The 16091-nt window shown below is 49.4% G+C and overlaps 1 protein-coding gene across 1 annotated transcript; it reads left to right on the top strand.

The window, feature by feature from the left end:
• Window positions 1-10161: 10161 nt before the first annotated feature.
• On the top strand, window positions 10162-15823 carry VAMP2 (vesicle associated membrane protein 2). The gene is made up of 5 exons (XM_012775610.2): window positions 10162-10299; window positions 10816-10936; window positions 11428-11586; window positions 11679-11730; window positions 12343-15823. Coding segments are annotated over exons 1-5 (351 nt in total). The 5' UTR covers window positions 10162-10297; the 3' UTR covers window positions 12360-15823.
• Window positions 15824-16091: the final 268 nt, after the last annotated feature.

Here is a 16091-nt window from a genome sequence, read left to right as displayed (position 1 = left end):
GCAAGAGCGAGACCCCATCTCTACTAAAAATAGAAAGAAATTAATTGGCCAATCAATATATAGAGAAAAAATTAGCCGGGCATGGTGGCACGTGCCTGTAGTCCCAGCTACTCGAGAGGCTGAGGCAAAAGGATCACTTGAGCCCAGGAGATTGAGGTTGCTGTGAGCTAGGCTGATGCCACAGCACTATAGCCTGGGCAACAGAGTGAGACTATGTCTCAAAAAATAAAAAAACAAAATCTATTTTCATTGTTTGTTGCCCAGGCTAGAGTGAGTGCTGTGGCATCAGCCTAGCTCACAGCAACCTCAATCTCCTGGGCTCAAGCAATCCTGCTGCCTCAGCCTCCTGAGTAATCTCTTTTCTTTTTATTTTTCAGATACTTGTCCCTGTATATAGAAACACCGGCTAATTTTTTCTATATGTATTAGTTGGCCAATTAATTTCTTTCTATTTATAGTAGAGGCAGGGTCTCACTCTTGCTCAGGCTGGTTTCGAACTCCTGACCTCGAGCAGTCTGCCCGCCTCGGCCTCCAGAGTGCTAGGATTACAGGAGTGAGCCATGGCACCAGGCCTGATCTCAAACTCTTTTTTTTTTTTTTTTTTTTTTTTTTTTTTGAGTCAGAGTCTCGCTTTCTTGCCTAGGCTAGAGTGAGTGCCGTGGCGTCAGCCTAGCTCACAGCAACCTCAGACTCCTGGGCTCAAGCAATCCTGCTGCCTCAGCCTCCCGAGTAGCTGGGACTACAGGCACGAGCCACCATGCCCGGCTGATTTTTATATTATATATATTAGTTGGCCAATTAAATTCTTTCTATTTTTATGGTAGAGACAGGGTCTCGCTCAGGCTGGTTTTGAACTCCTGACCTTGAGCAATCCGCCCGCCTCGGCCTCCCAGAGTGCTAGGATTACAGGCGTGAGCCACCGCGCCTGGCCCTCAAACTCTTGAGCTCTAGCAATCCCCTCGCCTCAGCTTCCCAAAGTGCTAGGATTAAAAAAAAACAGGGGGGGGAGGGGAAAAAAAAACACACAGAAAAAAAACCCCCAAAAAACAAAGTGCTAGGATTATAGACACGTGAGCCACCACACCTGGCCCATTGTTTCATTTTTGTCTTACAAATATCAATAAAAATACCAACCAAGGACTGCTAGAGGTATCTCATGCCTGTAGTCCCAGCTACTCAGGAGGCTAGAGAAGGGCAGAGTGGGGGCGATGGGGGTGTACAAGAGGGCTTGGGGAGGATTGCTCCCAGGGCTCCTGGGAGCCCAGGAGTTGGAGGCTGCATTGCACTAAGATCATGCCTGTGAATAGCCACTGCACTGTAGCCTGGGTAACATAGTGAGATTTTGTCTCTATTAAAATATATATGTGGCCTGGCTTGGTGGCTCACGCCTGTAATCCTAGCACTCCGAGAGGCCGAGGCGGGCGGACTGCTCAAGGTGAGGAGTTCGAAATCAGCCTGAGCGAGACCTGTCTCTACTAAAAATAGAAATAAATTAATTGACCAACTAAAAATATATATATTAAAAAAAAATTACTCAGGCATGGTGGCACATGGCTGTAGTCCTAGCTACTTGGGAGGCTGAGGCAGAAGGACCCCTTGAGCCTAGGAGATTGAGGTTGCTGTGAGCTAGGCTGATGCCACGGCACTCATTCTAGCCTGGGCAACAAAGTGAGACTCTGTCTCAATAAATAAATAAATAAATAAATAAAATATATATGTGTATCAATCAGCGGTCATGTTGGAACTACACTTGTAGTTAGGATACAACTCCATTTATGAAATCATTGTCATAAGAATGGAATTCTTTTTTTTTTTTTGAGACAGAGTCTTCCTCTGTCACCCCGGTTAGAGTGTACTGGTGTCATTATAGCTCACTACAACCTCAAACTTCTGGGTTCAAGTGATCCTCCTCCCTCAGCCTCCTGAGTACCTGGTACTACAGGTGCATGCCACCACATCTGGCTTCCTGGGGGATTTTTTTTTTTTTTTTTTTTTTTTTTTTTGAGACAGAGTCTCGCTTTGTTGCCCAGGCTAGAGTGAGTGCCGTGGCGTCAGCCTCGCTCACAGCAACCTCAAACTCCTGGGCTCGAGCAATCCTTCTGCCTCAGCCTCCCTGGTAGCTGGGACTACAGGCATGTGCCACCATGCCCGGCTAATTTTTTTTTTTTTTTTATATATATATCAGTTGGCCAATTGATTTCTTTCTATTTATAGTAGAGTCGGGGTCTCGCTCTTGCTCAGGCTGGTTTTGAACTCCTGACCTTGAGCAATCCGCCCGCCTCGGCCTCCCAAGAGCTAGGATTACAGGCGTGAGCCACAGCGCCCGGCCGGATTTTTAAAAATAAGTTTGGAAGTGGGGAAGAAACTTCTAACTATGACAATAAAATGCAGAAGCCATAAAAGAAAATATTCATCCATTTAAATATATATTTAAAATGTTGGCCAGGCACTGTGGCTCCTGCCTATAATCCCAGCACTTTGAGAGGCTGAGGTGGGAAGATCTCTTGAGGCCTGAGACCAGCCTAAGTAACAAAGAGAGACTCCTGGCCTGGCATGGTGGCTCACACCTGTAATCCTAGCACTCTGGGTGGCCGAGGCAGGATGACTGTTTGAGCTCAGGAGTTCGAGACCAGCTCTGAGCAAGAGCGAGACTCTATCTCTACTAAAAAAACAGAAAGAAATTAATTGGACAACTAAAAACATATAGAAAAAATCAGCCAGGCATGGTGGCACATGCCTGTAGTCCCAGCTACTTGGGAGGCTGAGGCAGGAGAATAGCTTAAGCCAGGAATTTGAGGTTGCTGTGAGCTAGGCTGACACCACAGTATTCTAGCTCCAGTGATAGAGCAAGAATCTGTTTCAAAAAAAAAGAAAAAATTAGATGGATATGATGGCACTTTTCTGTAGTCCTAGCTACTCAGGAGGCTGAGTTGAAAGGATTGTTTGAGCCCAGAAGTTCCAGGTTGCAGTGAGCTATGATTGTGCCACTGCATTCCAGCCTGGGTGACAGAGCAAGATTTTGTTTCCAGTAAGAAAACGTTAAAACTATGCATAGTAAAAAAAAATCACAAACAAAAATTGAAGGATAGATGACAATTAAGGGACGATATTTGTAATTCATATCACAGAGAAAGGGCTATTTTTGACACATAAAATCTCTGATAAATCTTAACCAACAACTCAATAAAAAATGTACAAAATATTTCTACAGACATTTCAGAGGTAAGGAAATACAAAGAATTCTCAAATATATGAAAAGATGCCTAATCTCATTCACCATATGAGAAATGCAAATCATGTTTAATTAGCAATTGTTAATCATCAAAAAGTTTCATGGTGTTGGAGAAGGTGTGGCTGAACAGGCTTTATTGTTTGTAGGTGGGACTAAAAACTGGGTAACACATCCATGGAGAGCAATTTGGCATGTTCATCAAAATAAAAATAAGTCAAAATCACAAACATCCATACTCTTTGATCTAGGATTTTCCATCTAGGAATTAGTCCTACATATTTGTGCATAAGTGAAATGGGAATGTGTATGTTATTCTTTGAAGTTTTGCTTTTATTGGCAAAAGGTTGGAAACAACCTAAATGTTTGTCAACAGCGGATTGGGTAAATTATGATACATCCATACAATAGAATACTACACAGCTAGAAAAAAGTGGATTTTATGCACTATAATGGAACGATGTCCAAGATATGTTAAGTGATAAAAGCAAGGTGCAGAAAAGTACTTATAGTTTGCTTTCCATTAGTGTAAATAAGTAGAAAGCTATAAACTTGATTGCTTTTATATGTACAAAACATCTCTAGAAGGAGGCCGCAGGCAACAGGGAGTATTGGGTGTTCTGAGGAAGAAGAATAAGTGGCTGGGATACAGGGTAGGAGAGAGACTTTCTCCATATGCTATTTTGAACTTTCGAACATAAACTGTTTTTTTAAAAAAGATACAAACTATAACAGTTTAAACAGACGTGAGCCTGCAGCTGCTTATATTGCCTGTTTGTAAATGAAGCTACATCAGAGGCAAGCAAAGCTGAGGAATGCAGAAACAGATCCCCAATGACATCTTTTGAGTACCTGGATCTAGCTGTTTCTAGTTATATTCCAGTTACCAGATTCTCCATTTTTGGTTTCATCTGTTTGAGTTAGGTTGGCAAGCATCTTGGTCATTACATCCATCACAGCAAGGATCATGCTATGGTTTTTTTTGAGACAGAGTCTCACTTTGTTGCCCCGGCTAGAGTTCTGTGGCGTCAGCCTGGCTCACAGCAACCTCAATCTCCGGGGCTCAGTGATCCTACTGCCTCAGGCTCCCGAGTAGCTGGGACTACAGGCATGCGCCACCATGCCTGGCTAATTTTTTGTATATATAGTTTTAGTTGGTCAATTAATTTATTTCTATTTTTGGTAGAGATGGGGTCTCGCTCAGGCTGGTTTCGAACTCCTGACCTTGAGCAATCCGCCCGCCTCGGCCTCCCAAAGTGCTAGGATTACAGGCGTGAGCCACCACGCCCGGCCTCATGCCGGGCGTGGTGTTTTAATGATCTCTTTTTGTGTACATTATTGTAGCCTCTCATGCCAGCACAATGCCTGGCATTGTAGAATGAGCCCTCATTTAACAAATGAGAAAAATGAATCCCAAGAAGAAATCCTTTTGTTCCAGGATGCCATGCAGAGTGGGAGAGCTGCAATTAAAACCCAGATCTTTGGGCTGTCAGGCCAAACCAGTTGATTCACTTTAACAGGTGTTTGTTGAACACCTACTAACCTACAACCTGCCAGGCTCTGGGCCTGGCACATCATATGGAAGAAAATAGGGAAGATGTCTAGAGGGAGACTCCCTTGCTTGAAATATAAGGAGCTTGTTAAACCCAATGAATCTCTAATGAATGGAGGGGTTGGAGAGTGAGGGTTTGGGACCAGGAGGCCTCTTAGGCTTCCAATCCCAGAAGATTCTGATCTGCCTATATCTTGTCCTACCTACCTAGGGCTCTGGCATGTGGCACCCCCACCACCCAAACCACCCTGCCTCCCAGTAGCCAGAGGCCTGGGCCTGCTCTGCTGCAGTGACAGGAGTTGGCTCCCTGGCTGAACTGGTAACCAGCAATCAGGCTTCACCAACCCAACCAGGGCTGTCCCCACAGAACACTGGACACACAGATCCTACCCAAACCCATCCTCCCCAAACAGGTGCCTGGGAGTCCACCAGTAGCAAGTCTGTCTGTCGCTATTCAGAGTTCTCTTTGAAAACACTCCTCAATGAGACCATCATTCACTATTATTCATTATCCATTTGCCTGCCATGTTCCTGGCACCATGCTTGGTATTTGTTCAGGGAGAACTACACAGATTAAAAAGATAGCACTTTATGTATGTATATTATGCTTTGGTACAAAAAGATTTTTCAAAAGAGACACCATTCTATATGTGAAAAAACAAGGTGATTACCAATAACAAAATACCCCATTGAGGCAGCTCTTTTAAGCCTAGGTTTACCCAAAAATAAGGTCAAGATAATATCTACATCATAGGGTTGATTGTCATGGGAGGTATTTACAACAGTCATAAAAACATGTTAGTAATAGCAAAAAAATTGGAGACAACCTAAAAGCTCCTCCTTGAGAGACTAGTTAAATAACTGTAGTAAGACTTCTGGTTAAATGTGGAAACTTGGCCACAGAGAAAGCCTACCAACCCAAAGTGTGAGAGTCCCCATGAAAAGGCTTTCCCTGTCCTACAGCAAAGCTAATAGTCACTAAGTTCACCTCCCCCTACACATAAACACAAGTATGTCAATTAGTTTTTGCTTCTTTTGGGGGGTGGGGAAGAGGGGGACAGAATCTCACTCTGTTGCCTGGGCTAGAGTGCCTTGGCATAAGCCTAGCTCACAGCAACCTCAAACTCCTGGGCTCAAGCCATCCTCCTGCCTCAGCCTCCCAAGTAGGGACTACAGGCATGTGCCACCATGCCCAGCTAATTTTTTTTTTGTCTATATATTTTTAGTTGGCCAATTAATTTCTTTGTATTTTTAGTAGAGACGGGGGTCTCGCTCTTGCTGAGGCTGGTTTCGAACTCCTGACCTTGAGTGATCCTCCTGTCTCGGCCTCCTCAATTTATTTTTTAATCACACAAATGTGACTGCAGTCTCCTCATAAATATTAAAACATTAAACATTACTGGGCACAATGGCGAACACCTATAATACCAGCTACTCAGGAGGCTGAGGTGGAAGGACTGCTTGAGCCCAGGAGTTTGAGATACACACACACACACACACACACACACACACACACACACACATCTTCCAATAGGCTTCTTGGTGGCTCCCTATTAAATAGAAACAGAGAGCCAAGGGTCAGCAGATATTTGAGGAAAGCCTCCAAAATGAAAGAGAGAGCTTTCTCTCAGATATTAAAAAAAGAAAAGAAAAGCCAACCAAAGGAATCTGGAAGAGACAGAGATAATAGAGGGCACGAGAAAAAGAAAACTATAATTGGAAAGTAAAAAAATCCTAGGTGTAAATCAATGCATATAGTCTGTTAGAATTTGTATTTATAAAAAGAAAAAAAAAAAGAAATACCTATATGTTTGTGTCTGCATCAACTATCCTAGGAAGATTTACAAGATTGAAGACAGGAACTATGTTGGGTTGGGTTACCAGATAGCTCAGAACACAGATTCACTGAAACTTCTTTTGTACCTTTTGAATTTTTCAATATGATTATGTTACCTATTTTAAATCTAATATTGAATTTTAAAAATATAATTATTATTCTCAGAGGTATAGAGAAGATAATTGCATCCTTGATTGAAAAAAATTAGATAAATATATATAACAATTTTTTCTAAAGAAGAGGATACATGAAATCTTTCAGAAAGTAGAACAAAAAGACACATAATAATAATAATAATTAAAAAAAAAAAGAGGCCAAAGCGAGAGGATCTCTTAAGGTCAAGAGTTCGAGACTAGCCTCAGCAAGAACAAGACCCCCATCTCTACTAAAAATAGAAAGAAATTAGCTGGACTACTAAAAATAGAAAAAATTATTGGGACAACAGAGACTCTGTCTCAAAAAAAAAAAAAAAAGACAAATGAGTTGGGAGGTGGCCAAGGTAACTTCAGCTTCATGTTTAAATGTTTTATTTTTTATGTATTTATTTTGAGATGGAGTCTTGCTGTATTACCCAGGCTGGTCTCAAACTCCTGGGCTCAAGTAATCCTGCCTCAGCCTCCTGAGTAGCTGGTATTATAGGTGTTCGCCATTGTGCCCAGCAATGTTTAATGTTTTAATATTTATGAGGAGACTGCAGTCACATTTGTGTGATTAAAAAACAAATTCACGTACTTGGCAATCCATGTAAAGTGTCTGGCACCCAGTAGGTCCTTGGAGTTTCCCTTCCCTCCAGGAGCCCAGAGCTTGACACATAGCCCTGGCAGCCTTCCTTCCAGACTGGAGAGCTCACCAGAGGTCACAGGCTTTGAGCAGCTAATTGCAATGGTAGGGGACAGACTAGCCTCCCAGCCCCCATTGCAGGCACAGCTTGTCTTTTCCTAATTAAAAGACCTTTTCTTGACAAGCTGTGTTGAGGGACACACAAGGTCCCTGAAATTAATTACTAGTTCAGTCAGGTTTGATTCATGTGGATGGAACAAGTTCATGAGTCAGCGTGGGAATGACCCAGCCCCATTCCACCCCAGCTCCGAAACCAGTAAACCTCTGTTTGAAGAGGAAAAAAACAATAAAAGAAAGCCTTTATTAAAGTGTGTCTCAGTTGCCTACAACAGAATCACCTTGGGCCCCTCCCCCATCTTTCGAATTAGCCTTGGGAGTGGGCCAATCCCACAGCAGGTAAATGGAGAAACCAGATCTCAGTTATTTCAAATATATTATTTTTCTATAGTTCAACTTACCTCTATTTTGAGTCTTTATTCCACCTGCTTGTAGAAAACTCTTACTCATTTCCAGGTGAACCCAGTCATCCCACCCCACTCCTTCTCCCACCTCCATCATTGATCTAAATTTGGCGAGTTTCTTGGCACTAGATGGGGGGTAGGAGCTGCTAGATGGGGGGCCTCTCTCTGAGATGACTGCTCCTGGGCCTCCCACATACATGGGTCATGTGTGCCCTCATTTCTATTCTGCTGCTCCTGCCCGGGGATCCAATAGTAACAGCAATGTGCCAGCTTTCCAAGCCACACCCATGACCTCAGCTCCCCAAATTTGTCTAGGATTCTATCCCTTCCACATCACCCCTAAACCACTGTCTAGCATCTTATCTGGTCTTGCACTATGTTCCCTCCAGCTAGTGGTGGGGGAGTGGGGCGGTGGGGAGGCTCTGTCTGTTCCTACCTCTTTCCAATCCTCCCTGTCTTAATACCCAGATACTAAGGCTTTTGAACTTAAAAGGCTGGAATTTGGCATCTTTGTTCTCTGACTAGAAAGTAGAATGGTCTCAGGACCAAAAAGCAAGAGCCAGCACCCCACAGCGTGATCTGAGACCTCCGTGGAAGCTGCCCTTTTCTTCCATATCACATAGGCTGAGCCACCCCAGACATTGTGCGCCAGTGCACAAGGACCAGGGATCTGGCTGCTCCTTGGAGGGGGAGGGAGCCAAGAGTATCTTATCTTAGATCGGGCTGAGTCCCCACATCCAGCACACACGCTCCCTGTTCACTCACCTCCCCCAGACAGCTGGGAAGTGACACCTCTGGTGACAGAGCCATCCCTGGGCTTCTGCTTGGGAGGGGGTGGGGCACTGCAATGGAGGAGGATCTCACACCCGCAGGCCCTGAGAAGCCTGGGTGGGGGAGGGAAGATGCTGGCTCCTGTTTGTCTCAGAGATCAAGGCCGCCAGCCTCCCTCCCCCACTTCTGGGGATGTAGTCAGCACCCCCACCCCAGGCAAATAGGCCCCCCCAAAATGCTCCTTCACTCTTGGGGTTTGCTTTAACCCTCCCCACCAGGTAGCTCGCCTGGTCGTCTTCTCTGACAAACTGGGTGGGAGTGTGTACAGCCGCTGGGTCTCTTTAGAGACCAGTCAGGGATGGACCAGGCTGAGGATAATCTGCTATAACGTTATCCAGATCAAGCCATTTAACAAATATATATTTAGTGCCTGCATATGTAATGTATTTCGGGTTCAGAGAGAGGAGAGGAACTGTCCAAGGTCACAACTGTGAGCCTAATCCGCAGGTAAAGTAGCACCACATAACCTGAGCCGTCTTTGCCTACTGTCCTCTTCCCCTCTAAATAGAAAAAGAAAAAAATAACCTGGCTTTTTGGCCTGCGCCTGGACCAAAGACTACCCTGTCCTATGGCCAGGGTAGCTGACCCAAGTCTGGAGCAAAGCTAGGTTTTGGCCAGCCCGCAGCCACCAAGTGAAGCGGCCTCATGGGGCAGCCTCATGCCCTCCTCCCTGGGGTCCTTAGGTCGCCCGACCTCAGCCTGGCCTGCTCCAGCTTTGCTTGCCAATACCCCTGGTCTGAACTTCAGTTGGGAGGAGGAGCAGCTTTCTCACCTTGCTGCCCCTCCTGGGACTTGGTTAAGGGGGAAGAGGCTGCCTCATCTCCTTTTTTTCATACCCTCTTACTCAGTGGCCAGGGGCCCCAGACCTTTCAGGATCCCACTTGCAGTGCAGGGTGATGGGGTGGGACCCACTCCCACCGCTCCACTCCGCCCCAGCAGCAGGGTCTGAGCTATCCGCATTGCCCCGGTACCTGCACCGGCCCCTTCTGGTTTCCCTCCCCTTGCCCATTCTCAGTGCTGAAGGCGGGTCACCAGGTGTTGGGACCTGGGCGCAGGGCCAGACCTTGGGCTGTGCAGGGTGCGGACTGGTTTATCGGGTTCACGGCTGAGGGAGGATGTGGTCTGCGGATGAGGTGTGGGGCCCGGCTGCGGTGTGCCAGAAGGGGCAGGCGGCAGAGGGTTTGGGGGCGCTGGGAAGAGCTGTGGTTAGATAGGGCAGGGTGGCGATGGGCTGGGCAGCTGCAGCAGTCAGCCTTGGGGGCGCGCAAGGGCCGTGGGAGGTGTAGGGGCACCGCGGCGAGAAGCCGGCGGCCCCGCCCGCCACGACCCCCGCTCGGCGCGCCCCGCCCCCGCGGCCCCGCTGCCGACGAGTCGCCTGCCGCGCCCCGCCCCCGCCCGCAGTGCCCGGATGCGGGTGACGTGCGGCCGCCATCTTCCCGTCCCGGGCAGCCAGCGCCAGTCGGAGCCAGCGCGAGCCGCCGCCGCCGCTGCCGCCGCCGCTGCCGCCATCTCTGCTGCTGCCAAGTCCTCCGCCCGCTGCCCCCACCATGTGAGTCGGCCGATTGCCGCCCGCACGCGCTTCCCCGCGCCGGCCGCCGCCCTTGAGGACCGGCCGCGGAATGTGCCCGGGGTCCCGCCCGCACCCCCCGCGTCTCCCGAGCCCCGGGGCCAGGCTGGCGCCCGTGACTGCGCGCGGGCGGCCGGGTAGCCCTGCGTCCAGGGCTGGCGCGGGCGATGGCCGCAGGAGGGAGAGGACCGGGTGTCTACCCACCCCGCCCCTGTCACCACAGCTGTCTATCATTTCTGGTCGACCCGGGATCGCGTCTGTTTGGTCGCCCTCGTTTGACAGGCGGGGAAACTGAGTCCCGGATGGGGGAGGGGGCCTCGCTCAAGGTCACGCAGCTCATCGGCTGCGGGGCCGAACAGAGACCAGGGCTTTCATCTGTGGCCTTCCTCCCGAAAAGGAGGACTGGAGGGACGACGGATGGACAGGTGGATGGGCGGAGCCCTGGCTGCAGGGCCAGAGGCTCCAGGTCCTGGGTCTTAATCCGTCCCTGCTCCTCAGGTCGGCTACGGCTGCCACCGCCCCCCCTGCCGCCCCGGCTGGGGAAGGTGGCCCCCCTGCACCCCCTCCAAACCTCACCAGTAACAGGAGACTGCAGCAGACCCAGGCCCAGGTGGATGAGGTGAGTGGGGGGGGAGTCAAAGGCAGTGGGAAGGACCCTGGGGGTTGGCAAACAGGTTTGAGGGCCCATCTTGGGTTGGGGGTGATGGCACTGCACGTTTGTGGGTTTGGGGACAAAGACATACCATGCCCCATCCCCTTCTCCCTCTCAGCACGCACTTGGAAGGGCACTGGGGTGTTAAATCAGCCTTGCTAGCCTGGCATGTGCCAGCCTGGCCAGGTGTGCTCTGGTGCTGGACAGACTGCCTGAGACTCCATAGATAGGGGGTGTTGCTATGACATCGGAGATGTCTGGCTATCAGCATGCCCCTGATGTGTGCTTCTTGCATGTCCCCAGGTGTGCTAGGCATGTTCTGTGTGTGTCCTTGGCATGTTAGCCTGGCATCATCGGGGGTGCATGTTCCATGTGTGGCACAATGGGCACATGTTCGAGGAGTGCCCTCATTGAGGTGGGCCTTGGCACACCCCCTGCCTCGTGGGCCCCTCCCCCAGGTGGTGGACATTATGAGGGTGAACGTGGACAAGGTCCTGGAGCGGGACCAGAAGCTATCGGAGCTGGACGACCGTGCAGATGCACTCCAGGCAGGGGCCTCCCAGTTTGAAACAAGTGCAGCCAAGCTCAAGCGCAAATATTGGTGGAAAAACCTCAAGGTAAGGGCGATGGCAGGCAGGAGGACAGGAGGACAGGAGGGTGAATGGGGGTATCATGGTTTGCCTCACTGACCCTCCCCTCTCACCCCCAGATGATGATCATCTTGGGAGTGATTTGCGCCATCATCCTCATCATCATCATCGGTGAGTGGGGCAGGAGTGGCCAGGGCCCATTCTCTGGAGAGGTTTCCCCAGTGGTTCTGGGTATTGAAGGTCATTAACCTAGTTTTTACTCTTTAGCAAAAAGCACATATAGCTGCTAATGGCAATTCTAGTTCATCTAGTGCCAAAAACCTTGGCTCTAGATGATGATGTTTGGCCTGCAGTTTGCATTGTTCTAGCCAATTTCTGTTAAGATTTTGGAAACAGGGAAGCTGATATATTCATTGAGAACCCTTTGGTCCTAAGAGTCTGGGAACCCTGGAACTGGGGAGTGGGAGAAAGGCCCAGGGGCTTGGGACATGACCAGGAAGAAGCCAAGCACCCCATTGAGATCTTGTGGTCTCAAAGGCCCAGAGGATTAGGATCTGTGGCTCCAAGGCCATACCGTGGAGTTAAAGGGACCTCGGAACCCACCTGTCCAGCTCCCTTGCTTTACAGATGGAGAAACTGAGGCCAAAAGAGGGGAAAGGACATCAGCTAGCAGGGGAGTGGGGAGGATTGGAGGAGGGCCAGGCCTGACACAACTGCTTTCTTTCTCTTTGTCTTTCTCTCTCCCCCATCTCTGTTCCTGGTCCTTTTTCCCTCTCTCCACAGTTTACTTCAGCACTTAAATCCCCGAGGAGTCTGCCCTGCCTAGAGAAGGGCCTCTCCCCCAACCCCCAGCCGTTCCTCCACCTCTCAGCCATATCTTTCAGCCCCCCTCCCCTGGATCCGTGCGTGTGTGTCCGTGTGTGTGCCCCCCTGTAAATAGCCAGCTGTTATTTATACATATATAATATTATATATATTTGGTCTGTTTGTAGTTTTATTACTAGAAGATTTTTCCGGTTGTCCTTAACACCCCTTCCTGAGGTTCCCATCACTTCTTTTCTCTTTCCTACCTTCCCTTTCCCTCTTTTCCTGACTAATCCCAAGTCCCTTCATTTGCATCTGCTATGCAATAGTCCCTCCCCTCTCCTCCTTATTCCCTTGGATTTAGCTGATCCTTCCTTCTACCCTGGCCTTCCTGTCACCCTCATGCACCCCCCCCCCAAAAAAAAACAAAAAGCACCTGTCCAGGGCTCCCTAGGTGTATCTTGTTTGCATCCATTGGGAGGCTCTGAAACTGGCCCCACTTGGTCCTAAGAATCCCAAAGGTCTTCTGGGAGCTTCCAGCATGTTAGTTAGCATATCATTTGCATACTGACATTCCTTTTGGTTTCCTTCTTTTTGTTCATCACTCTTCTCTCAACCTGTGTTTCTTTTTTATTAAGGAATTAGTCCTCATTGGTCCTTGTATCACACTTTCATTTGCACGATATTACTTGCAGGGGGTGAGGAGCCTGGGCTTTTGGGGAACCAGGCTGTTCTGGCCCCCAGAATTGCCCCTCCTAGCCCATCTAGTCTAGTTTGCCTCCTCTACCCCCATTTTCCAAACCTCTTGTACTCTTCTCCCTTCCCCCAGCTGGTGTGTAAGTGTCTTGGAGTTCAGTGTGTTATGATGGACCAATAATTCTGCCACTTGGGGTCTCTCCCCACATTCCTGCTCCCCAGTTTTCATGTGGGGCACTCAGCTGACATTCCCATGGAGTTTCCCTCCCTCCCCTCTGCCCAATCCACCACCTCCTCCCACCAGGAGAGTTGGAGGTTGGCCACAATCTAATCTCTTTTGGGAGGGGTGGCTACCAGTGTGTGGGGGCTCATCACTGCCTTGGGGAGGAGTGGGGCAGGGCAGAGAATCCCTCAACTCCTGTCTGAAATCTCTGGTCTCGCCCCTACTGGGGTTGGACTGAAAACCCTCCTCCCCAATTTGGGGAGTGTTGCCCCCCCATCACTGCCCAGCTCCTCTGACTGCCCCCCTGGATTTAAGATGGGGGTACTAGTCACTGCCAATGTGTGTGTGGGACTTGCTGAAAAATGGGGATCCTCACCCTGTCCAGGGCTATGGAGCTCGAAGAGAGCTGTCCTCTCATTGGGTGAAGTGATAGAGGAAGGATCTAAATGTCTTTTTAAATGGCACAAATTTTCAGGGTCTGAGGGTGCAGTCCCTTAACCTGCCACTGGAGGGGGCCCCCCAAACTCTTCCCCCCCACACTAGGTTTTCTGTGCGGAGGGGGAGCAGGGATAGCTAAGCTGTGGTGTGAAAGGGTAGGAGAGATGCTGGGGGTTGGGGGTGCTGTGTTCTAGACCCCCCATATTATCCCAGTGTCCCCTGCCCCCCGCTTCCCCCACCCCATACCCCCAATTCTGTGGCGCATCCAGATTGTGAAAATGTACAATAAATGTGTAATGAGTAACCAGGTGGTGTCTGTTCTAAGATTTTTTTGTTAACCAATGGGAAGAGTATTGGATCTGCAGTTATAACAGTAAAGTTGAGAAAATATTTGGGAAGGGACTGGGCTTTCCAAGAGGCCCTGACCTTGGGTCGTGCAAAGTGTGATTTCCAAAGTGGCCACCAGGGGCACCAGGAGTTGGTAATAGGAAGTGACTTGACCAGCTTTTAAGCCTGGTGAACCCTGTGGTCTCTGATTCCCAGCTTCCTTTCCGTTCCCTTGCCTGGGCATGCTCCTGTTGTCAGACTCCTTTCTACCCCTGGATGCTACTTCTGAGATGCTCAGCAGTCACTCCCATGGCCATTCATGGCCACTTTGTGAATCATCTCTTCCCCTTTGCGCCTAGCACAGTGCCAAAATCTAGAAGGGGTTAATAAGTACTTGTTGAAACACTTGGCTCAGGGAGACCCAGCTGAGTATGGCATGGAGCTGGCTGTAGAGCGCCTACTACCCCTGCACTGTGTTGTATGACTTGCGACTTTATTTTTTTATTTTTTTTGTTTGAGACAGTCTCACTTTCTTGCCCAGGCTAGAGTGAGTGCCGTGGCGTCAGCCTGGCTCACAGCAACCTCAATCTCCTGGGCTCAGCGATCCTACTGCCTCAGCCTCCCTAGTAGCTGGGACTACAGGCATGCGCCACCATGCCCCGCTAATTTTTTCTGTATTTTTAGTTGTCCAGCTAATTTCTCTTTTTAGTAGAGATGGGGTCTTGAACTCCTGAGCTCAAACAATCCTCCTGCCTTTACCTCCCAGAGTGCTAGGATTACAAGCGTGAGCCACCGTGCCTGGCCTGACTTGTGACTTTAGACCCCACAGTGAACTCTCAGCCTATGGGTACGGGATGCCTCTGACGTACTACCCTAGTATTCCTGTTCCCAAGAGTGTCAGTAATGAGTGGAGGGTCCTAGGTGAGCTCCGGAGGGCCAGCTTCTCTGGGCTGCAGCAAGAAGATCCAACAGTACAGGAAACCTACATAGTGTTTCCCTAACCTGTTGGCTTCTGAGAACCACCAGGGGTATTTTGAAAAGTAGATTTTCAGGCCCCTTCTCTGGAGATTCTGATTCAGCAGTTCCTGGGGGCCCATATAATTAGGTATACAGTCATTACTATAACATCCAACTTTCTGGAGGGCTTACTGTATGCCAGGCAGTGCTCAGGGTTTTGCACTTCATTGCCTGAATCCCTTCCAGGTTTAGGGTTTCCATAGGCCCTAGGACCTGCCTTATTATGGTGTCAGGGATCTGGGTTCAAATTTTAGCCCCATCACTAACTAGTGTGTTAATTTGGATTATGTAACCTCTCTGGGTCTCAATCTCATTTGTAAGGCGTTGGGTAGTAAGTGAGCCAGCCTCCTCGGAGTTTGTGAGAAGCACCTGGCCTGGCCCACAGAAAATCAGGAAGGGGCTGTCATCATCATCGTCATGATGGCAGTGCTGAAATCTGAAGGCCGCTTTATCCTAGGGGTCACACCTTCCAGCTTCGAGGGGGAGGGGATCCTCTTGGACACAGGGCTGGAGCCCCAGCGTAGGGGACACTCTTGTCACATCCGGAGGTCTGCACAAATTCCCCCCACCTACGCCACCGCCACCGCCACTCACAGCTGCGCCTGCGTGCAGGTTATGCTTGCTGCGCCTGCGCAGACTTTGCCGTTCTGAGTGAGAGTGTCGTCAAGGAAAATCCCCAGCTTCTGGGTAAACAAGTCGCCGCGTGAGACCGCCGGCACGTGTCCCCTACATCTCCAAGACCTCTCAGCCTATGAGAAAGTTTGGAGGGCCGGTAAGGCAATTGCGTCACCGATCTAGGCAGATCCGGCATTATTTCCACAGCCAATAAAAACTTCGGAAACGACTCAGGGCGTGGCTTCCGGTCAGGCTCCCAATGAACGCGCTGGGGCGGCCCCGCCCGCACGTGTCCCTATCACTGCCTGTTGGCATGCTGGCCAATGAGAAGATGACGGCGGCCAGAGATGCCAATGGAGGCTGTGCGGGGGCCGAGCTGCCGCACGCGGCGCGGGGCATGGGTCGGCGCCCT

The sequence above is a fragment of the Microcebus murinus genome, chromosome 18 (assembly GCF_040939455.1).
Source record: "Microcebus murinus isolate Inina chromosome 18, M.murinus_Inina_mat1.0, whole genome shotgun sequence".
In the NCBI taxonomy this organism is placed as follows: domain Eukaryota; kingdom Metazoa; phylum Chordata; class Mammalia; order Primates; family Cheirogaleidae; genus Microcebus; species Microcebus murinus.
The sequence above is the reverse complement of the archived record's forward strand: the minus strand, read 5'-3'. Positions and strand labels throughout refer to the sequence as shown.

Coding starts and splice junctions, on each gene's coding strand:
- VAMP2 (XM_012775610.2), top strand. Junction 10,937..11,427: donor CCCAGGCCCAGGTGGATGAG/GTGAGTGGGGGG, acceptor CCCCTCCCCCAG/GTGGTGGACATTATGAGGGT. Junction 11,587..11,678: donor ATTGGTGGAAAAACCTCAAG/GTAAGGGCGATG, acceptor TCTCACCCCCAG/ATGATGATCATCTTGGGAGT.